General features: G+C 35.4%; 1 protein-coding gene across 6 annotated transcripts in view; it reads right to left on the bottom strand.

Annotated features, from left to right (window-relative positions):
• Window positions 1–1,885: 1,885 nt before the first annotated feature.
• LOC117417098 (phospholipid-transporting ATPase IF-like) overlaps window positions 1,886–23,490 on the bottom strand; it is a 44,087-nt gene continuing 22,482 nt past the window's right edge. Inside the window, exons 15-32 of one of the 6 annotated variants that reach the window (XM_059034494.1) lie at window positions 22,549–22,617; window positions 22,097–22,170; window positions 21,894–21,997; window positions 21,587–21,768; window positions 19,111–19,314; window positions 18,491–18,644; window positions 18,276–18,378; window positions 17,158–17,303; window positions 16,866–16,925; window positions 16,279–16,406; window positions 15,865–16,003; window positions 15,230–15,253; window positions 14,517–14,582; window positions 14,056–14,159; window positions 13,563–13,728; window positions 11,635–11,714; window positions 10,292–10,417; window positions 6,857–6,984 (exon numbers count right to left, since the gene is read on the bottom strand). In XM_059034494.1, the coding sequence (XP_058890477.1) occupies window positions 10,333–10,417; window positions 11,635–11,714; window positions 13,563–13,728; window positions 14,056–14,159; window positions 14,517–14,582; window positions 15,230–15,253; window positions 15,865–16,003; window positions 16,279–16,406; window positions 16,866–16,925; window positions 17,158–17,303; window positions 18,276–18,378; window positions 18,491–18,644; window positions 19,111–19,314; window positions 21,587–21,768; window positions 21,894–21,997; window positions 22,097–22,170; window positions 22,549–22,617 (1,888 nt within the window). In that variant the 3' untranslated portion in view covers window positions 6,857–6,984; window positions 10,292–10,332. Of the gene's footprint in view, window positions 6,985–10,291; window positions 10,418–11,634; window positions 11,715–13,562; window positions 13,729–14,055; window positions 14,160–14,516; window positions 14,583–15,229; window positions 15,254–15,864; window positions 16,004–16,278; window positions 16,407–16,865; window positions 16,926–17,157; window positions 17,304–18,275; window positions 18,379–18,490; window positions 18,645–19,110; window positions 19,315–21,586; window positions 21,769–21,893; window positions 21,998–22,096; window positions 22,171–22,548; window positions 22,618–23,490 lie in introns of all 6 variants that reach the window. The other 5 variants (XM_059034493.1, XM_059034495.1, XM_059034492.1 and 2 more) reach the window with 5 other exon arrangements.

The raw sequence follows: 23,490 nt of genomic DNA, 5'->3' as shown, positions 1-23,490 counted from the left end.
CTGGCCCTTTTGAGTGGCCTTTGTCTAAAAGTGAAACAATGATTGAATTTGGTTACATTTATGCCTAAGACAGTGTTTAAGCAATGGGGTCTGTTTTAATATTTTTTACAGAACACGACATAAATATTGTCATAAAACCTTGCTTAACAGTTGGTATTTTGTTGTATTGTAAAAACACAAATTAAAGATGAAGAAATGTATTGGGCCTCTCTAAAAAAAAGTGCTGTAAAGTTTCCTGATCAGATGTCATCAGCCTTGACCTGCTACTGTTTTCTAACAAGTTTTGGACCAGAAAAGTGGAGGACACCCCATAACCACAGAAAGGACAGATGACTGTCTTGGTGGAAGGTTAATATGTTCTGCTGACATGTACTTCAAAGGCTTTTTATCCCCTATGTTACTAGTATCCTATTATACGTGTGCTCGGCCATTCTCTATTGCTGTTTCAGATCAGATCATTATTGACCATGTTTGCTAACTATTTTTTTTTTTATTTTAAGGTAGTGAGGTGGTGTTAGAGATGACGACCAGGGGAAAGCAACTACCCTTTCAGAGGAGACAGAAATTACAGCTGTGGTCGTTTTATCAAACCACCTCACTTCATTAATTCAGCTTTAGAAATGTTAGAATTTTTCTATTTATTTTTTTGCTAGAAGAGGTAAGCAAGGTAAATAAAGAATAATCTAATCAAAAACAACACATGTGTAATAAGTTTTTCAACAGGTAAGAAATTGAATGTTATGAAAAAGTAGTTGCATAAATGATCATTTTAATTGTTGCTTAATGTTTGCATTAGATGTGCAGGGTGTTTTCAGTCAAACAATAAGAACACTGCAGCATTCACTCTGTTCATCAAATGTTACTGCTTCCACAGAATAGAGATTTTGTTTAGTGACAAGTGTATCTTCAATTTCCTAAATGTTGATTGCTGCAGAAGTGTGTAGAGATGCATTATTCATTATGTGCTTTGAATGTGGCATACTTAAGGGACACATTTAATTGTTCATATTGTGTGTGTTCATATTTGTTGTACTAATCTGAATGATTGTTATTGGTTAAGGTGCATTCTTGTAGTTTTAATTCAGTGAAAATGTGATGTAAATTGAGTTATCACAAGAACACTTTTCAGTGAAATACTGAAGTGATGGTATCTTCTTACTGATTTGGGCCTGAATGGCAAACTTTACTTTTAGACCTTGATGCAATTTATTATTATTTTAAATCAAACTAAAAACTTTATTTTTTGCCAGGAATTGCGTGGTTTTACAAAAACATAAATTGAGGAAGAAATGTGTTAATGCAACCTGTAGGGTATTACAAATTTGATCTACTTTATAGAATAAGGGCTTTTTTCTGTAAAATAAGGACTCTACATGACATTATATAAAGTACATAAGAGCTGGCTGGGTAATCTCAGGGCCCTAATCGTGTAAAAACAGGCTAACACTATTCCTGTGAAGACTGGAGCTTTACTGAAGAGTTAAATATAAATGAATGAAACAAACTTCTTAGCTATTTGCCTTCATATACATTGAGGAAGATAACCAAAAAGAATGTCAAATGGGCAGGTTTCAGATGTGTTTTTTGAGCACTTCATGTGTTGGCTATTACTCTAGGTATGTTTGGGGCACAGGATTCTTGTGTACCACCTTTATGAAATCCAACATAATCTAAAAAGTACAGGAGAGTAATGTTTTTTTTAATGTAAAATTATATAAAACGATGAGGAACCTACTGTATTTTAATTTAAATGACAGCTGTAAATAGGAGTTATACCTCCAAAAGCACTACTTAACCAGAGTTACATGCCCTGATCACAACGGCCTATAAAAAGTCTTTCTACTAAAGCTTTAATATGAGCAGAAAATAACACTGAAAAAAAGGGTATTTGTTTATTTTTTTATTCTGTGAATATAACTGATCTCATAAACATAAGCAATAAAACAGCTTCACTGACAGAACTGTACAATTAACAGACTGCATCAAAAACACAAAAGTCAGACATTACATCAGAGGCAAACAGTGCCCGAGGTCCAAAATTCTTTATACCCACAATTCTTATTGCTAACAAAATATCTTTCACCGTACAGCTTTTCAATAAAAATAATTTTTAGCAAAAATATTTGTTTTAAAGTAGAGAAGGCTGGTAAACTTTATTAGCTGATTTTTAACTTTAGAATTACTGTCCAGGTTTCATGTAACGGTAACTAAACAACCAGGACTTCTTTCAAGTATTTCCAACAAAGTCCCAAGTAAGACACTAAGTTATATACACATTATATTAATATGAACATAAATGCTGTACAACCAGGGCAACACATTTTGTCAGTGATAAATATAAGCAAACCCATGGCTGGATATCACATTTATTCTACTGAGATTTTGTATCATCATTCATAAAACACCATTTGTTTAAATCAATAGTTTAGAAAACTAATTTACCTCAACCAACAGAGGCAGATACATTAGTTTATAATCCTTTTAATCAGACATTTGATTTTTAACTTGATTTCCTTAAGCTTGAACTTCAAAAGCATATGAAGAGAGATAAATATGATTCTAATGGATCAATCGCACCCCTATAAGTGATAAATAATCATACTGATCGGGTAAGAGGTAAAAAATCACATTAGAATCTGGTAAACAATACTACCTTAAAAAGCTGCTTAGGTGACACAATATGCAGCAACACAATACGAATGTGTGGTTAGTCAAGAGAAGAAAAAAACACAAAGCAATGCAGGTAAACTGTGACAAATGACATGAAAACAGTCAATGCAATGGCTGGTAAAAGAAACAAACAAAAAAAAAAATCACAAGAATAAAAGCGTGTAAGCCACTTTCTCCAATTAAATCAAATTTATAAAACACACAACTTATTACTTGGCTTTGTGTTTAATATATCAGAAAATACATACACAATGATGTTAAAATATTAAAGCAGGATGAAACCCATATAAAAAGAACCTGCTTATCAAATATTAAGCACCAGTTTTATTTTTTAAAATTTTGTGTATTTTAAAAATGGAGAACATGGCTTGGAAAGCTATAAAAATGACAAACTACAGCTACGGCCAAATGTTTTGCATCACCTAGATTTTTAGGATCGAGACAAAAAAAAACAAACACACTATAGGCACGTAATTTAGATATTTTATTTAATATCATGTAAATTAAATTAACTACAAAACAATATCACAAGAGTGTACTGGAAGCCATGATAGTAGTATAGCATTTCATGTTAGATTTAGAAATGTCACATTTTTCGTTAAGTATATGGAAAACTACAAAGCGGTATGTAATTCAATATGTTAACATATCAATTATTCAGCAGGTTTCATCTATGAAGCAAAATGTGTTAATTCTATAAGGTGATGCAAAACTTTTGGACATAGCTGTATATTCAAGATGGTACAGTTGCAGTAATCAGTAAGCTATTAAAGCTGTGTCCATTTGGTTTCTCTTTGTGGAAAGAAAACTACAGGCGCTAAATATTTCTACTGCAGTTTGATGAGCTCAGAATCTGGTTTAACTAAGTAACTAATATTTGAGTCAAATCTGGAAATCTGCCCTTTTATGAATGGAAAGTAACTAAAGCATTTAAGAGAATATAGGGCTTATTTAGCTGTGATAATGTCCTTGATACGTTAGCAGGAAGTGGCCTCCATAGGCGACAGTGTCAAGATGCTTCTGTCGTTGGAATTGAAGGGGTCCGGGTCACTCCAAAGTCTATAAGTAGTAATAAAAATGAACAAAACAAAAAGCGTTGGGCAACTTAAAACTGGAAATATGTATACTATGGAGAAATGTATGATAGCACTAGCACACCTAATGCTGATTTATTCTGATCATGCTCTACATACAAATCTACCCCCTATCTGGACCCTTTGATGGAGAACAGCGATTTCCATTTGATTTAAATCTTAACAGAATGACAAATGTTTAGGTGCATGAGAGGCATCAATACTAAACCGTGATGGAGTGGAGGTAAGGAGAGGGTTGTTAATTATCACATTGACTGAACACACAACAATGAAAGAGATGTCGCTTAGCAGCCAATGCATTTACTGTACTACATAAAATATTAACTGTATTAAAAAAAAAAGGGTGTTGTTGTGAATTGCAGTGTGACTTGGGAGACAGAACCTGTATCAAGCTGTCTCAATGATTCTTGGAAAAGTAATTCTGAAAACCATTCTCACTTGTGTTACATTTTCAGTATCAGATTTAATTGGTCCAAGATATATATAATAGGAGGTGAAATAAATATTTGTTTAAAAAAACAAACAAAACAAAACAAAAAAAACTATCATTGTATACATCATATAAAAACATTAAAAAATATGGCTTTTTGATTTAGTTTTATGTTTGACAAATTTCTTTAAACGTATCTACTTTCTAATGTAGAAAATACATACAGTCATGTAATGTGTTTCTAGAGCCGTTTCTGGCAGCTCTTTTAGCTGACAAACATCTTTATTTTATTTGGAAAGGCACAAGGGACCATAAGTACGAGCACACTGGGAAATGCATTGAACAGCAGCACATCTACTATTAAGCTTGTGTTTCTTAGAATAAGAACTACCAATTTAAAATTGGTACACTTATTCTAATAGGTATCTTTACTGTTTACAGATATCTTTGTAAAGCATACGGCTTATAAGTTTGATAATAACCTGTATATAAGAATATTCTTGTTTGGTATGTATAAGAGACATTGACAGATAATGTATATACTTTTCTGACTGGTCTTTGGATTACACCCCTTTCCTTCTGCCAGTAACTATGAATTACATTTCATATTACATAATATTTCAATTACATTTTTTTTTTTTTAAACAAAGAAACAGTCCTGTATGATATAAATATAACCGTAAAACAGTTGATATGTAATAATCTGGCATCCAGTTCCCTAAAGACCTATATAGACCATAAACCCATGGTATCCTAGATCTCACAGGATAGGACTCTGATATGGAGTTCTGACTGAATCTTTGAACACATTTATCAAAAATAAATAAATAAGAACTGAATGTGCTGAAAATGAATCTGAAAGTGAGACAGGTTAGTATCCCCAGATACTTATGATAACAGTACACAATCCCAACAGGTTTAAACCATTTAAATACAGAATACTCTGTAATTAAGACCATAATTGGATTACAACACATCAATTTAGTTATTTAAGTGTGTTTTGTTGTGAAAAACTTTAAAAGGATTACAGTAATGTACAAAAGATTATATACTGTTGTAATTTCCCCCCAAAAAAAGACCAGTACAGAATTAGAACAGCCCAGGAAAAGGTAAGAGAGTAAGAAAATGGACCTCTTGACACTGTAGAAAAACACAGAAATAATGAATAAACTGAACACACAGCTTAGAAAGAGCTCAAGGCAGCCCCATGCGAATCACATACTTTGAAGACAGATCCCCAAAAGGCTTCAGGTGTATTAAAACATTGCTAAAGATGCAGAATTCCATTCAAAATGTAATTACCAGGGGGGAAATGAATGCTACATCTTTAACATCAAGAAGTAGGCCAAGATGTGCAAAAGGTTTATTGGAAAACTTGGTTGTATTTCTGGAAGGAGAATCCGCCCACTAATCAACACGTCATATCCAAGCAGCATTAAAACCTCAGTGTGGCTTTCATTCATGTCGTTTCTATTGTTTGAGCTCTCAGTCAGGCGCGGCAAGGACAAATAGGGAGACGGCCATCTTTACAGCCTGGAGGAAGGGCTACCCTCAGCCATGGATTCCCTAATGTTTCCTCCTACCAGCAAGTAGGGTTTTTTTCCTTACCCGAGTGCTGAGCGGTTCGTATTTGGTTTCATGCTCTGGGGGCCTGTGTCTCAACTGCTTACTTTTCATTCTTCCTTTTCCTATTTTTGGGGGTAGTAGGCATTGCACCACTGCAGTTGTTCTGTTAACCATTCATGATCCTCATTTTATCCAATCATGGTTTGGCAGCTTTGTCTTTTGGGGGGAGGTGGCCCTACGAGCCACTTCCTATCTGCGACACTAGACTACATGATGTCATTGTGTATTCACTAGTCGGTCAGCATTGCGGATAGCCATCAGCACCCATGGACAAGGTCTCCGGCCAAATTCATCATCCGTCATTAATTCACCTGTTCAACTGCAATTGAAATCATCCTCATTGCGGATTCTCCGTCCTGAAATTTCTAGTAAATAAGTCACTGTAAATACCACACTCCCACAGTCTAACTGCTATAAACATATTGCACCCCCAGAGTCATATCTGTGGTGCAATATCTTAGTCACAGTTGTCTATTTGATTTTGATGCCTTAGTTGACAAAAAATATATATTTGATACAGAGCTTTGGGATTAGAGCTGGTTGATAGAGAGTACAGAAAGAAGGGTTGATAAAGTGGATGTGTAATTGTACAGTAACAACAAACATTAAACCTTTTGCAGGACTCAAGATACAAAAAACTCCATCAACCACACACAGAGAAAACCCATGCCTTTATCAGGAAACAGACAGTTTTGAAAGAAAATAAACGTCAGATTGTATTGAGAAGTGCTATTCAAAAAGACACCTGTGGGCAAACCAAGAAATCCCTATTTTATATACAACACAAGAAATACTGTACCATAGAGATTTTACAAACTAAAAACTGTTTCATTAAAACTAGAAATGACTGTGAAAACCATTCCTTGTCCTGTATCCTCCAAAGCAATGCACTGCTCTTCTGATCAAAGTGAATCCAGGTTACTGGGCAGAAACGCTTAACTGGACTTAGACAGATAGAGCTGCAGGTTCATCGCATTCAAGTTTATAGGAGATGCGTCTGCAGCACAGACTACTGAGAGAAATTCCACACCTTCTAAGCCGTGAAGGGTTGCATCGGCCCATCATTCGCTCCATAAGTCTTCCCACCGGCGCACAAGCCGTCTCCCCGTCTGAGAAACAGCACATCGCGTCCAAGCAGCTGATGCCTTTATGGGTTTCGGTATGCTGTGGGGAGAAAGCCAGGTAAATATGAACATGTTAGAGAGGGTTCCTGACAGAAATGAAGAAAAAATAAATAAAAAAAGTGAGATACAATCCGAAGGAGATTTAGGCAAAGCAATGGTGCCTTACTTTGTTCATATTGTTATTCAGACTAACTTTTTTTCCCAATTAGCACCTTTTAGTAGTGGGACAGTACTGTACCGTATTTAAAAGGAATGCACTTCAAATTGTACCCCAGTGCGCCAAGTGTTTAAAAATGAGTGCACATTGTCTGTTCTGTCAAAGCAATCTTAAAAATGACTCTCAGAAATATACATGGTCCATAAAAAACATAAACAGATAATCAAAACACATATGGAAAAAAGCAGTGGGTTAGGTCATGTAGTGATCCTTCTTTGACCCTAAAGTCAAACTAGATAATACATTTGTATTAGCCGGGGAGCCACGGTCTGAAAAAGAAATGTAAACACCTTTATTCTGTTTTTGTAGTTGCTGTATTTAAAACGGCATGTCAGGTGTGGCTATGACACAAATATGATTAGTCACTTACCTGCTGTCATTTGAGTGAGAGATTGTCAGGGTGAAAAGCAGAGCAATTTGAACTATTCCAGGGCTATTCCAAGTTAGGCTATCTAATTAAGCATGCAAGAAAGGCTGCATGGATTAAACTGTTGTCTTGCTTGCATCCTGTAATCTGTCCCTGAATCTTTTAAACTGACACTACATCACTCCAACTTTAACAAGAGGTTAACTGTACTGTCATTATAAAATCACCATAATTACAAAACTAAACAGCAATTCCTTCCACAAGTCTCTACACAATAAGAAATAAGGCACTCAAGCAACAAATGACAACTCATTGACTGTAAATATACTTCATCAAGTACTGAGAGCTGCATCTGATCTTCCCTTATAAATCAGAGCCCCATGAAATTATTTTTAATAATTTTTCATTTTATTTTTCACAAATTTCGTTGTATTATTTTATTAGATACACATTAATAAAACTAAAATAGATGTGTATCAATAATAGTATAGTATACATCATGTTTTAACTACATACATCATTTTTATTAAACATTTTTTGCTTTTTTTTAATAACATTATGACCTAAACAGATCTCGCACAGAAAAATAATTTAGTTACCACAATTTAGAGGCAGTAACTGTAACGTACAGTCCCCAACTCTTTTTAATTAACTGCTGCCCATGTCCTCTATACAAATACAATAAAATCAAATAAAATAAATATATATTTACATTACCCTACTATTGTGGGGCTGTCATAATAATTGCACATACAGCGATGGGAATTGTATTTCACGTTTGGGGAGGTATACAAGTATATAACAGTATATAGAAAGCTTGGGCTTTCTCAGTATTTAAAACACCAAGCAAAGCAGATTAATTCATTCAAAACCAAAACAGCATTTGCTCCAGTGCAAAGTTTGCACCACTTGAAATAAAACAAAGAATTCACATACCAATGACAAAATATAAGCAACCAGACATATTTTCCCCAAAGGGAATACACAGCTAATGCTTAACAACAGTATCTCAGGACTCCAACCGACAGTTGTAAAATCTGCACATCACTATTTTGTCACCGTTGTTATGCACGGTTTAGGCATTTTAGAAACAAACTTCTCTTATCCTCTTCCATCACAATTTTAATTCCCAAACGACTCGCTCCAAATTATACATCTGCGCAAGTGCTAGTCAGAGCTTCTGTTTCCCTTCAGACCGTGCCTAGGATAACAGCTGAGCCTTGACAACTACGATTGCAAGTATTTTTTGTATAAACCTCCCAATTAAAAAATATAATTCTCTTGTAGCTATCCATGCAGTTGTGTTTGTGTACTGTAATTCCCGCTGTAATTGTGTCCCCCTCCATTTCTGTATTTCCCGCCACTTGTTTGTTTACATGTCTGTGTAATCCTATCCTGCGTGTGGGTATGTTCTGTGTCTCCCCTGTGATTGGCTGTTGTCTGTCTGTGCCCATTGGTCCTAGTGTGCAGCTGAGGACCAATAAGGGGGCAGGGTTAAGGTGAAAAGGTGGCGTTGCAACAGCATTTTGTGTTGTTGGTCTTGTAACCTGAGTAGCTGGCAGAGCTGTGTGTGTGAGAGAAAGGCCTGCTGAATAAAAGCCTTTTGGAAAGAAAGCGTCTATCTCGTTTTCTGCCTCCTGCTGAAACGCTACACTATGTTTCCAAGTATTTAAAGGATTTTTTTTTGTATAAACTCCAAAATTTAAAATTGTTTGCTTTATAATGATTTTTCGTTTTATTTTGTTTTATTTTTGCATGTCGTTTTATAGGTTGCATTTCGTTTTATTTTGTGCTATTTCGTATTTGAGAAGAACACGGGGCTCTACTTATAATGAATCCACTTGGTCCTAGTATTAAATATCACTTAACTGAGTTCAAAGATTGTTGTGTTCATTCCCAAAGATGAAACAAACGAAGGTAAATATTTACTTGATAAAGCTGTATTTTAGACCACCGATTGGACTGATATGTACAAAAATAGGTCTCAAACACTCATTGCAGCATGCCTAAGAAAGTATTTATGCTTTGCAAGCACACACTTCTGTGACAATCAACATGTAAAAACACACTGATGCTTTCTCAATTTTGTGTTTTTTAGTGTTTGCTATAAAAATAAAGCATTGGGTAAAAGCAATGATACTGTTTGTGTTGGCATTATTACAATCCATTCAGACAATAATAATCTGAACTTAAATGCATCCAGTTTATTCTGCTCTAGTCTGTGCAGACTTGGCTTCTGAAAATAAAAGCTAAAGCAAGCCGATAGTTAAATAAATATAAATAGGAGACTGCAAAACTAAAAAAGAAAAATACAATTAAAATATATTTTACTGAAAAAGCACAGATATAAAAAAAAGACAAAGCACAAGATATAACAGGTGACTTTTGAAAAATATATTCATGCACAATATATGTAAATTATTTCTGATATCGACCTGGATAACCAAATTACGAGCATTTCTGTAATTGCATCAAATTGCATGCTTAAAAAATGCAATTAATAGGAATTTGTTGTATTTGTAAAATGTCCGTTGTATATAATGCCTGAGTAATAAAATTAAAGCTAGTTTAAACATACTTGGTACTGAAGAACAAACGATACAATAATAGACCACAGGGATCACAATACAGACATCTCAACAAACATGCCAGCATTCTTATGACTTTCCCAAAGTCTGTCTAGATAATCTTTTTTATTGGGGTGTAGGGGTTGTGGGATGGGAGTCCATGTGTGGACACACAAAGGTTTTGTGGGAGTACTACCTAGGGTTCGTTAGAATTGCCCTGCTGACTGGACGGATCAGCTAGCAGTTGCCAATTGTCCTCCCCTCTGTTCCTGCTTTCAGCAAAGTCATATTCTGAGCTGACTGAAATCTTATCCTCTTCCATCTAGAAGGACAGAAAAGTTATAAATCTCAAAAACCACGACTTCCACAATAGGAGTGGTGCAGAAAGCTCCATTAATATCCTCTCTGCCAGGTTCTTTCTAAAAACGTGCTTCGGATTCAGAAAAGCGTGTCAGATTGTGCACAACGTGCAAATTATACTCAGTGTCACAAGCAGCTTTCGTAGAAAGCGAAAAAACACAGGAAAAAAATGATTTGGGGATTGAAGGAGATACGGACACAAATAGGAAAGACAGAAGGGAAGTTGGTGGTTCAGCTTTGAAATGTTATATTAACACAATTTATACATACACACACAGTATGTACGTGACAAAGACAGAATTCTGGCCAAAAATGACAAAATCTGTAAAATGTCCAAAATGTAACTGGATTTAAGACTTTTTCATTTTAGTCATTATTTCCCAGTCTCTGGAGATACCATACTGTGGATTTAAGAACGGCACATGTATTGTAAGAGCTTTCTGCACACTGCATTTGGATCATTTGACTGTTCCTTGTGTATGCAAAATAATGCAGTACTCTTATTAGGAGCATGCTGCTACTAATTTACAAGTGCAACAATTTAAATCAAGCATAATTTTCAGAATACCCTGAGACATAATGGTTAAAAATCCTCCAGAATTCAGTGCTACAACTGGCACAAATGTTGTCCAGACGCCATACATTATATTTACTACTACCGTTTATTTTTTTGGCTAACCCATGTTGCATTTTAAAATGGGATTTGTGATTCTCATCACGTGCGGTTTTCTGTCATTCATTTTTTTATTTTTTTATTTATTTTTTTAATCCAAATTATCACCAATAAATGTAAGCACTTGTTTTGCATTGGATGCGCTTTGTGTTTAGATTTCTTTACGAGATACAATATGTTGCACTCTTTATACTTGAAAGGCAAAAGCCCTTTCTATACAAATGCACCTAATTAGCATGCACAAAGCACATTTATTCCAATCATTTAGAAAGCCGCTGATTGAAAAAAGTTAATAGTTCATGCTGCTCAATGAATTTGTTGTTTCCAATATGTTAGCAAGCAGGGAAACACTGGAGGGTTACTGACTGAGACTAGTTTACATGCAAGCAAGCCTGGCTCCTTCCTCAACCTCATGCCCCCCTCTCTCTCCACCTTTCCCTCCCTTGAATGCTGGTTCATTTGTCTTCAACATGCACAAGGTTAAGTAACTGGCTCTCCTACTCTACCTAATTTTCCCCAGCTTGGCCCTGGACAACGGCTGCAGAGCGATGAAGTCATCCCCTAAAGCAACTCTGTTGGAGTACATCTGCAAAACGGACAGAAGAGGGATGGAATACACAGCAGGCAAGTAAAGGAAAGAGTCTAGAACATATTTCACACACAAGACACAAACATAGACTGAGGTAGTTAGAAAGATCAAGAGTTCAATCTATTGTCAGAGGCTTGGTTTAGGTTAGTGTGTTATTTTCTCATTGAAGGGTATAGGCAGAAGAGTAGATTTTGCACTAATGCTGCACTGTAGCATTGGTGAAACATGTAGATCTCACGAATCTGATATTAATGATTGGGGAAGCTTGACAAATGCAACTTTAAAAAGAAAAAAGAGGTGATGGAGGGGGAAAGGGGTCCTTGACTTCTGCTACAAGCAGCTAATGGAGGCTGTGTGGTCCAGGGGTTAAAGAAAAGGGCTTGTAACCAGGATGTCCCCAGTTCAAAACTTGGCTCACTCACTGACTCACTGTGTGACCTTGAGTAAGTCACTTAACATCCTTGTTCTCCGTCTTTCGGGTGAGACGTAATTGTAAGTGACTCTGCAGCTGATGCACAGTTCGCACACCCTAGTCTCTGTTAGTCGCCTTGGATAAAAGGCGTCTGCTAAAATAAACAAATAATAAAAATGTACATATATTTTTCGTACTGGTCTGCTACACAAACTATTTATAGCACTTGGGATCAATCCAATAGCTTTCCATGTAAACAAGGCCTGGAATTCAGAGCCTTCTTTGTGTCTGAAGTTGCAGTCAAGAGGTTTTTTTACAGTATTTTGGACTGTTGTGAAGAGTAACAACAAAACCCTCAGTCTGTCATCCTGTAGCTTTAGTGGTCGTGTACCCAGAGTAATACCTGGTACTATCAGCATTGTAGTCAAATATCAAAACAACAAAACAAGCAAATGACCCAGTGTCTACTCAGCATTCTTTGTTCAAGATCCACTTTAATGGTGGACAAACACATTTTAAAAGCATCATCACTTTGTAGCTCAATTCCTGTTGATATAAATATTATTCCAACATCTAACCTCAAGAGATAGGCAGCATCATTTAATTTAGACTGTCCATTGGAGCCACCCACAGTGCGTAATACAAGTACTGCTAAAATGTTTTACATTATCATTCATATGTTAAGTATGAATGCTACTTTTTCTTTCAGTTCAAGCTGGAAACAATGTAATAAAAACAGCCTTCAATAATAACTAATACAGTGAATGCTACCAGTCTTTCAATACAAAACCATTGAATCAAATCTTGGTTAATCTTATTAAATATAAATAAAATAACCCTAACTTTTCATTGCAAAACATATTTTTCTAAACCGACAGGCGATTATAATTCTTATTTTTGTAGATCACACGGTATGGATAGATAATGAGATATTAATGACAACAGTGAATCTGTGCCTGCACAGTTTACCAGTAAGAGAAACAGCTTGGCAGGTGTCTGCGTGAACATGCATACTGCCATAGCTGCATATTAGGTCATGCTAGGCCATGCTTCAAAATACGAGGAGTAGTGTTTGCATGCTTACAGTTCGACGCAATCTGCAACACAATGTACTTTGAAGAACCATGATGAAAACACATTAGGAACACAATTTCTCTAGCTTAAAAATAATACATATGCAAAATACAAAAGCAGAAATCACAGCAAAATACAAATTTGGTCATTCTTAGTTATTTTTACATCTATTTTAGAAGCAAAGAATGCTTAATATCTATCTTTGTTAAAAAAAATTATATATATATATATATATATATATATATATATATAAAGAAAGCTTTGTTTTTTAAATAAATTACTTTTAAGAATGAAGAAACAGTGCTAATATTTGCATTCTAGATATTTGATGTGTATAGGAATGTCCAGCAGTGATTTACCTGTGCTTTCTGAGTGCTCGTTGGTTGAACATGTCTGTATAAAACCTTCTTTATGACATCAGGGAACAGGCAGATAATGACTATGATGATAATGGCAAACCAGGCAGAACCACTGGAGAGCAACTGAACGAAGACAAAATACATGTCCTGTGTGTGCAAAAAGGGCCTAGGACAGAAACACAGGAAAAACCGTTACATTACAAGACTTTAACATTACTGCTGCCCTCACAAAAACAAATAAACTGCTGCAATTGACGACTTGTCATACGTAAATAGACCATCTTACTTCACACATCTATGTATATTTAAATAATGTAAATCTTTTCATAGCTACTTGAGGCTTTAAATGCGTTTACACATATACTGTAAATAAATGACCAGTGTGTGCCGAGATAACAGAATCATATACTGGTATTTTCACTTTTATTCTTTGCCATCACTTAGAATTTAAATTCTACAGTACAAATTAAAAAATGTAGCAGGGGCAACTTACCAAATGATTCCTCCATAAAATAAAGAGAATATGAAGTAAAATGCTATGGAACCCCATGTAACAAAGTGGTTCACCCACGTCCAGAAATGTGTCTCTAGAGCCAACTGTTAAAAAAACAAAAAACAAAACACATTTATCTATTTTCAAAATATTTTATTTATTTGTTTTTACCTCATGCCAATATATTCTAGGCACACAGACATTTAATAAATCGGGGGGGGGGGGGGGGGGGGGACCACTTACTTTTTAAGGATGCAAATACGCTTACTTTTTAAGGAACTCTTCTATAAAATGTAAAACACAGGATATTGAATGTGTCTATAACAAAAGCTGATAAACAGCAGATGCTGGCAACTAATACATTCCTAAAAATACGACGATACATGTAAAATAAATGAACATATAATATAAAAAGCATTTTAAGTAGTTTCAGCATGTAGGAACAAAATTCAGCAAATTACCTTTAATGTTACCGTAATGACCATAACTGTGAAAACCAAGGTGCCAAATGTCCAGTTACCAAACATCTAAATGTGAAAAACAAAAGTTTTAAAATACATAAAAAGATACTGGAACTCGTTTACTGATTGTACATAACTGTTTGCCAGGCTCTTTCAGTATGTGTTGTTTCTACCTAAAGTTGTTTAATAGGCACACATTGTGTTACTGTATATGTAGGATGCTGGTATTGTACTGTAAAAAGTGTGTAGCATACTTTAGATTAATAGTGTCTTTGCAAGCGTAGTACTCTATACCACAGGTGCATGTTATATACAAAGAATGTAACCCAAGACTGTTCAGTAATGTGCATTTCACATATTATATTCAAATGACACTACCTAGGATATATATTATACTAGAAATCGCATTGTGATATATACATTGTACAGACGTGCCATTTATTAGTATGCGATACAAAACACAGAAGTTATGTATTGCTTTTTAGAAATAAACAATTTAGGTCGTGTGAACTTGAGAGCAGACTGAAAAACACTACATGCAAACAAGACAAAAGGTTGACTGATCATACAGGATGGAATCAATAAAAAAGCCTCAACATGCATTGGGAACATCAACTAGCTATAAAAAGTTGATTAATATCTGCAAAAAAATTAAAAAAAATAAAAATCAAGTGAATATAACACCAGATATATCTAATACAGTCAACTCTTACCAGTTGCCTGTTAGCTTTCAAAATCTGAAGACATGCACAGGAGGAAAGAGGAAAAGAAAATGTAGAAGAACCAAATAAACAAAAAAAAAAAAAAAAAAACAGTGAATGCTTTAGATTGTATAATGTGTGTAGAGATTCGCTGTTGCCAAAGCCCCTGATACTGGTCGTATCCCCTTTCCCAAATTTAACAAGAATGCAACTTTTGACTCTGAGGAGTGGGAGGGGTTGACAAGAGTGGATCTCATAGTGTTTCTGCCCATACACCTGAAGCAAAAGCTAATCTTGGATTACACAGAGCACCTGTTAATAAGGGTTTCAAAAATGTCCTTCTGTTGAGCTGATTTCCTTGAGATGCATTGTATTTAAACCATATTCAGCAAACCATACATTGCAAATTGACTTCAAGCACATTTGTACCGCATGTGATTTATTATAGTTACATTTTCCCGTCTTCTATTCCTTATTACAATTTAAGGTAACTTCACAAACATTTATTTATTGAAGTTCCGGTTGGATCTTTTTATAATTAAACATTAAATCTAATAAGATGCTCGGTATAAAGTCCTAGTCTGTATCAGAGATAAATGCAAATAATAACAAGCAAAAATCATCCAAAGTAAACTTAAAGTCTCTACCTTTCCATTTCCCATTAATGATGTATCTTCTCCCATTAAAAAATATGAACCGAAAAAGAACACCAAGGCGTGGGAAAATCCTAGTAATGTCCAATACAAAAAGGATTTGAAAGACAGGAGAGAATTTTTGCTTATGTCTCTGTGGGATTAGAAAAGGGGAAAAAAAAGGTTATCGTGTATTTAATATGGTCAAGTTAGAACGTTAACTAAAAAAAAAAATAGTCATTTAGAAGTGTAATTACAAGTACATACAATATATTAAACACAAGCATGGTCTAGAATACCATATGATCAGTTCTGGTGTCAAGCCAAATGCTGTTCTAAGCAATTACTAGGTTTGTGTCTTCCTTCTCACTTGCCCTTTAAGCCTACAAAGTCATTCAAAGATAACAAAAGGACCTACTGGAAAATTACCTGTAAAGAGCAGGTTTGCTTTGTAACACATGGGGGTGCACCAGCTGTTCAAAGAGACTGTACATCAGAATGGGCAGGGATGTGAAAGAGATGTTGTACAGTGTAAGGTATACACTGTCATACAGCGTCTAGGGGACAGAGAAATACATATTTTCATAAAATCCCCTTTGACAGGACATTTTGAACAGTTTATCTCGATGCCAGCATAGTAATGTTGTTGGTATTAGAAACATCAACACACACTGTAATCAGGGTGTTTGTAGTTACTAGGTAGAAAATGATGTTATTAACACACAGTCCCCACCACGACTGTAGTGTCAAATGTACATGTAAATATGGAAGTGCTACAGGCAGACAAGCAGATTCCTCCACCCAGGTTCTGATACCCTCAATACCTTGTGTCAAATGACATCCTAACCAAGTTCAATCAGTGGTTCGATGAGCGGTTTTCTAGATCTTGTGAAACTTGAAAGTGCATCAGTTGCTTCAACAATATCCTCCTCAGTGGGGGATCATTTATAACTGGCATTGCAAAGAAAAAACACCCACACATAAAAGAATTTAAAAAAATGCAAAAGAATACTTACTTGCTGTGTAAACAGACAGACGAACTGGTATAAAAACTGGGGTGTGATAAAACACACATTCTAAAAAAAGAAAGAAAGAAAGAAAGAAAGAAAGAAAGAAAGAAAGAAAGATAAAATGCCATTTAGAACGGAGGGGAATTCCGCCTAAAATTGTAAATATTTAATTTCTAGACAAATTAATTAATAAAACTACACCTAATTAAAAATACTGCATTGTTCAAATTCATTCCATTAAAATACCATCTTTAAATACTTTGTAGTACAATTGTTTTAGAAAACGCTCACAACCTACCTTGTAGAAAAAGTACTGTACAAGGTTTGCTATTCTAATATAGTAGAAGTGACCATGGACCAGCAGTAACTTTGAGAGGAATCTAAATCTTGCAATTGCATAGTCACTGTTTCTGACAGCTTGTCTTCCCTCTTTACCCATGATCCCTGAAAACAAAAACACCACTACTTTCAGTGAGGAAGTCGAAATATATATTATTCAATTGTGGATTGTATTTTAGCCATATAAGGTTATTTTAAAGTTTCGCAATGTAAAGAAATATATACAGGTTAATTACGGGAACTGCAAATACAGCACACCCTTGCTATAAAGCCCTTCATTATAACGAACATTCAGCTATAACAAACCTGGCCCCTGGACCCCAAATAATTTTTTTTTTTAAAACGATAATATAAACACACACTGTCAACATCCCGGTCTGTACGCACAGGATGCCACCTCCGCAGTGACGTCAACTCTCTTGTCTTAATAAAAGAGCAACCATGCGGCAAACCAAAATTGATTAAAGAAAAAAAAAAAGTCAACTTTTCATGTCGGGTTGATTTGGAATAAAAGCTCAGTTTGGGATTCTTGCATGTTGCATTAAGATTTAGTGCACTTGAAACGATTTATGTCAGATTGATTTTGAATAAAAGTTCAGCTTCGGGATTTGTGCTTTTTTTTGTACTGCGTTTTAATTCTTCAACGACTAGGATAACGCAAAGGCAGAATACTGCATCCATCAGAACAGGGACATGTAATTCTACTTTTATTCACAATCTCATCTCATTAACTTACTTCGTGTAGCATTCATTTTGGATTGCCCTTTCGCTATAACAAACCCCTCGATATAATGAACAAAAGGCTTGGACCCCAACAGGTTCGTTATAGTGAGGGTGTACTGTAATTTACTTTTAGCGAATCTATTCCCATCTCACCCACTAGGTGTCACTATCAATTAGCCATTTACTTTAAGTAAGAACAATAGTACAGTACATAAAAATACATTAACAGGTGTATTCACCATTATGGATTCCTTAACAAAAGGATAAGGGTCCTCATAATATCCATTCAGTTAGTTTTTTTTTGCTAAAGTAAATGTAGTTAAAAATCTAAATGATATAGTGTGAAATACTGACCTATACCCACATGGGCCTCCTGAATCATACTAACATCATTGGCTCCATCGCCAATAGCTAATGTGATGGGCTTCTCTGGCGAAGTCTTTATCAGTCGTACCACCTATTTGTTCAAAAATGTTTTAGTTCAGTAGTTGCAAAAATACATATCATCATAACTCAACAAACTTAAATACCGTACAAAAATTAATTTTAAAAAGATGTTTTTGACTTACTTTTGCTTTCTGCAGGGGTGCCATGCGACAACAAAGCACGGCTGAACAGTTTCTGCAGACATCCATAAACAATTTCTCATGCTCCCTGAGTGCTAGAGAAAGGCTGGCTCCATCAACAACCAGGCCATGCTGGATCACATGGTCGTCCTTAATTCTAAATTGGATGTCAGTGACAGATCAGCTTCAGAACCTCTCTACTTCTTAAATCATACAATAAACTGGTCTACTGGTCAAATGAAGAAAGTGCCTACTACTGTTTTAAGCAACAGGTCAACAATAAGTGCAAAACAAACCTACTATTTTGAGAGAGGCTCCCGTGCCATAACACAAGGTCTACACAGCATATTACAAAAGCCAGAATATATACCTTGTTCAGTATGTATTAAAAAAAAATACTAGAGATACCAAATAGTTTGTTGAATTTACAATGCAGTGGAATGCTGCAAAGCTTATAGTAAATAAAAAGATATATGCAAAGGGGACATGAACCTTTGTTATAACTCTCTGGCCACAATCACTTGTTCATGTACCAATCTATAAATAAACAACAAATAAAATTGCTAAAAAGAAGAAAAAAAACTGCTTCAAAAGCATGTATAGCTCCACAAGAATACAATTACCTTCTGGCAAGTCTCCTCAGCTGTTCTGCACATTCATTGTCAGATTTCTGCTGTACAAGTTCCAAGATATTCATAGTTCTGTGAAAATGTCCACAGGACAAACTAACACTGACTGCAGTTTCATGCTTGTCTCCTGTTAGCACCCACACTTTAATTCCAGCCAGTCTGAGGGATTCAATAGTCTCCTGGACTTTCTCTTGTAACCTGAAATACACATTATAAAATATTATTCACATCTGAATATAAAATCAGAAGGCTTTCTCCACAAGGGCCCATTGTCAGAGACATTCAACACCAATATATATATATATATATATATATATATATATATATATATATATATATATAATATATATATATATATATATACACAGACGTGCTCAAATTTGTTGGTACCCCTCCACAAAAAACGAAGAATGCACAATTTTCTCTGAAATAACTTAAAACTGACAAAAGTAATTGGCATTCTCCATTGTTTATTCCATATTTAATAGAAATCAGACTTTGCTTTTGATTTTTTATTCAACATAATATTGTAAATAATAAAACAAATGAAAATGGCATGGACAAAAATGATGGGACCCTTAACCTAATATTTTGTTGCACAACCTTTAGAGGCAATCACTGCAATCAAATGTTTTCTGTAGCTCTCAATGAGACTTCTGCACCTTGTTTGGCCCACTCTTCCTGAGAAAACTGCTCCAGCTGTCTCAGGTTTGATGGGTGCCTTCTCCAGACTGCAAGTTTCAGCTCTTTCCATAGATGTTCGATAGGATTCAGATCAGGACTCATAGAAGGCCACTTCAGAATAGTCCAATGTTTTGTTCTTATCCATTCTTGGGTGCTTTTAGCTGTGTGTTTTGGGTCATTATCCTGTTGGAGGACCCATGACCTGCGACTGAGACAGAGCTTTCTGACACTGGGCAGTACGTTTCGCTCCAGAATGCCTTGATAGTCTTGAGATTTCATTGTGCCCTGCACAGATTCAAGGCACCCTGTGCCAGGCGCAGCAAAGCAGCCCCAAAACATAACCGAGCCTCCTCCATGTTTCACTGTAGGTATGGTGTTCTTTTCTTTGAAAGCTTCATTTTTTCGTCTGTGAACAGAGAGCTGATGTGACTTGCCAAAAAGCTCCAGTTTTGACTCATCTGTCCAAAGGACATTCTCCCAGAAGGATTGTGGCTTGTCAATATGCATTTTAGCAAATTCCAGTCTGGCTTTTTTATGTTTTTCTGTCAAAAGTGGAGTCCTCCTGGGTCTTCTTCCATGGAGCCCCACTTTCACTCAAAAAGCGACGGATGGTGCAATCAGAAACTGACGTACCTTCACCTTGGAGTTCAGCTTGTATCTCTTTGGCAGTTATCCTTGGTTCTTTTTCTACCATTCGCACTATCCTTCTGTTCAATCTGGGGTCGATTTCAATCTGTTCAATCTGGCCGCGCCCAGGGAGGTTGGCAACAGTTCCATGGACCTTAAACTTCTTAATAATATTTGCAACTGTTGTCACAGGAACATCAAGCTGCTTGGAGATTGTCTTGTAGCCTTTACCTTTACCATGCTTGTCTATTATTTTCTTTCTGATCTCCTCAGACAACTCTCTCCTTTGCTTTCTCTGGTCCATGTTCAGTGTGGTGCACACAATGATACCAAACAGCACAGTGACTACTTTTCTCCATTTCTTTTTTTTTTTTTCTTAGCAGACGCCCTTATCCAGGGCGACTTACAATTGTTACAAGATATCACATTTTTTTTTACATTTAATTACATTATTTTTTTTACACATTATTTTTACATACAATTACCCATTTATACAGCTGGGTTTTTACTGGAGCAATCTGGGTAAAGTACCTTGCTCAAGGGTACAGCAGCAGTGTCCTCCACGGGGACTGAACCCACGACCCTCCGGTCAAGAGTCCAGAGCCCTAACCACTACTCCACACTGCTGCTGATTACAAGATTGGAGACATGTGTGATACTAATTAAAGAAACTAATTAGTTTGAAATATCACTATAATCCAATTATTTATTATCTTTTCTAAGGGGTACCAACAAATGTGTCCAGGCCATTTTAGAATATCTTTGTAGAATAAGCAATAATTCATCTCTTTTCACAGCTTCTTTGCTTTATTCTATGACATACCAAAGGCATGCAAGTATACATGATAAAATAGCTTTTAATTTCATCACTTTTCAGGAGGAATGAAGCATTATTTCAATGAGCTGTAAGGGTACCAACAAATTTGAGCACGTCTATATATATATATATATATATATATACACACTACTCTAAATGCAGTTTAAGATGATCAATTATATCTACTATTAAATCCACTAAATCAAATGTTAACACTATACAATATTGCTATCATGTGCACCTACTTACAGGACAGTATGTTGCAAAGAAATTCAGAATGTGTGCATATATGATCTTTTTTTAAACATTTATTGAATTTGTTAAGCTGCGGTTAACACATACTTGTCTTCCACTCCGGTGGCTCCCAGGAGCTCCAGGTCTTTTTCAATGAAGCTGAAGACCTCAGCTAGGCGCTCCTCTCTCTGTTGCAGTGCAGTCCTGGCCTCGTTGAGGCGTCGGTCCACCTCCTGATATTCTTCAGGAGTGAAGTGTCTACAGGCTACCACAAGAGTCCTCAGTCCTTTCTGTGTTCAATCAAATAGAAAAAAAAACAAAAGAGCATAGTGGAATAGCCTTGACTGCACACCCTCAAGTCATCTTCTACACAGAAACTGGAAAAATGTACAAGTTGAAAAGGTATTTTACTTACTAAAGCAAACTCATCTACGTGGACCCTTGTTTTTTCTATTGCTCCACTTCGGGTAAATGGAAAAACAGAAGACTCTGCTCCTTTAGTGAACAGCACCTTTTCTCCTATAAAAATACATCAATTAAAAAAAAAAAAAAAAAACCAAAACAAACAGGAGGCACATAGGATGCTACAGATCCCTAAAAAATCGTGGCTGTACATACCTGATGGTGTTTGTAAAATAACACTCATTCTTCTTCTATTGGCATCAAACTCTAAAACATGCAGTAGTTTATACCTAGAAAACAAATGTTACAAAATACATTTATAAGCATTTGTGGTTCAGCTGAAAACAACAACTACAGATAGAAACATTAATGAATAAGTGTTTTGTGTCAAGAGCCGATTTTAATTTAATTTAATTTTTTCTTTTTATTTCATAGCTCGAAAAATGTAACTAAAAGCTACAACAGCTTACTGCTTAAAAGCACCTGATATTTTAAATAACAAAATTCAGTATCGTAATGTTTCAGGCTTATTTGATCTAGATGTACTCAAACACCATTTACATAATGTGATAACTACAGAGTAAACAAAATCAAAATCTGTGTTTACAAGAAAAAAAAAAAAGAAGCAAATTCAAATTTCACAATTTTAACACACAAAAGGAGCTTACTTCTCTGATCTTCCGAATGTTTTAATTTCCATATTTTCCCCATTGCTTCCTGCGAAGGTTACACCAATCCTGCAACAATGAAGAATAATTAAAGCTTCATAAAATGCTAATTTATTAACCTTTCCTCCAAGTCTAAATGAACAAAACCAGAATGTACTTATTGAAGCGTAATTGAAAGATTTACTTATAATATGTTAACAGGGTTCAAATTACATGGAGGTCTTACACTTAAATCACCAACATTAAAACACAACCAATAGTCAACATTTTCTGTGAGAATTTTACCTGTCAACCTAAGCTCCATGATAAAAATCATTAGTAGCAAGAGTACAAGGCCAAAATAAAACATGCAACTAAATAAGCAGCTTTACTTTTCTAACATTTCAAATGACTGCAAGATTCATGAGAGCAGGCTGTGTTATTTATATTATCAACCCAAACAGCCTCTCTGTACACAAACTGACTTCATGATTAGAAACAATTTGAATAGATCATCAGTTAAAGAGACACTTGGTACAGTTTTGTAACAAAAGGTCATGCCCTTTCCAATGAAGCAGACATTTCAGATCATGTTATACTTCAATAGAAGCACTTATTCCTAGTAAACAAAATTAGGAATTGATTACTTTAAATATTTTGAACTTTAATGTTATCTAATTTGTGATGGACCAAGCTGAAAGCTTAGGAGCAGTGTCAGTGCAGCAGTACAGAGTCCTCTTCCATTAGGGTTTTGTTTCTCTGTTCAACTTCCTCATGCAAGAGGTTAAAAATGAAATATTAAGGACCTTTTCAGTGCTGCACCTTGACACTGATGATAGGCTCTCATGTGTGCTGTGAAATCAGTTTGTTTATTCATCACTCACTAATTGGATTAATATACTTTTGCATAAAACAAACATTTATATATTGTAGGGCAAAACACTGAGAAAGGCTTCTAGTGGT

The sequence above is a fragment of the Acipenser ruthenus genome, chromosome 12 (genome assembly GCF_902713425.1).
Source record: "Acipenser ruthenus chromosome 12, fAciRut3.2 maternal haplotype, whole genome shotgun sequence".
Lineage (NCBI taxonomy): Eukaryota > Metazoa > Chordata > Actinopteri > Acipenseriformes > Acipenseridae > Acipenser > Acipenser ruthenus.
This window is presented reverse-complemented; position numbering and strand designations above follow the sequence as displayed.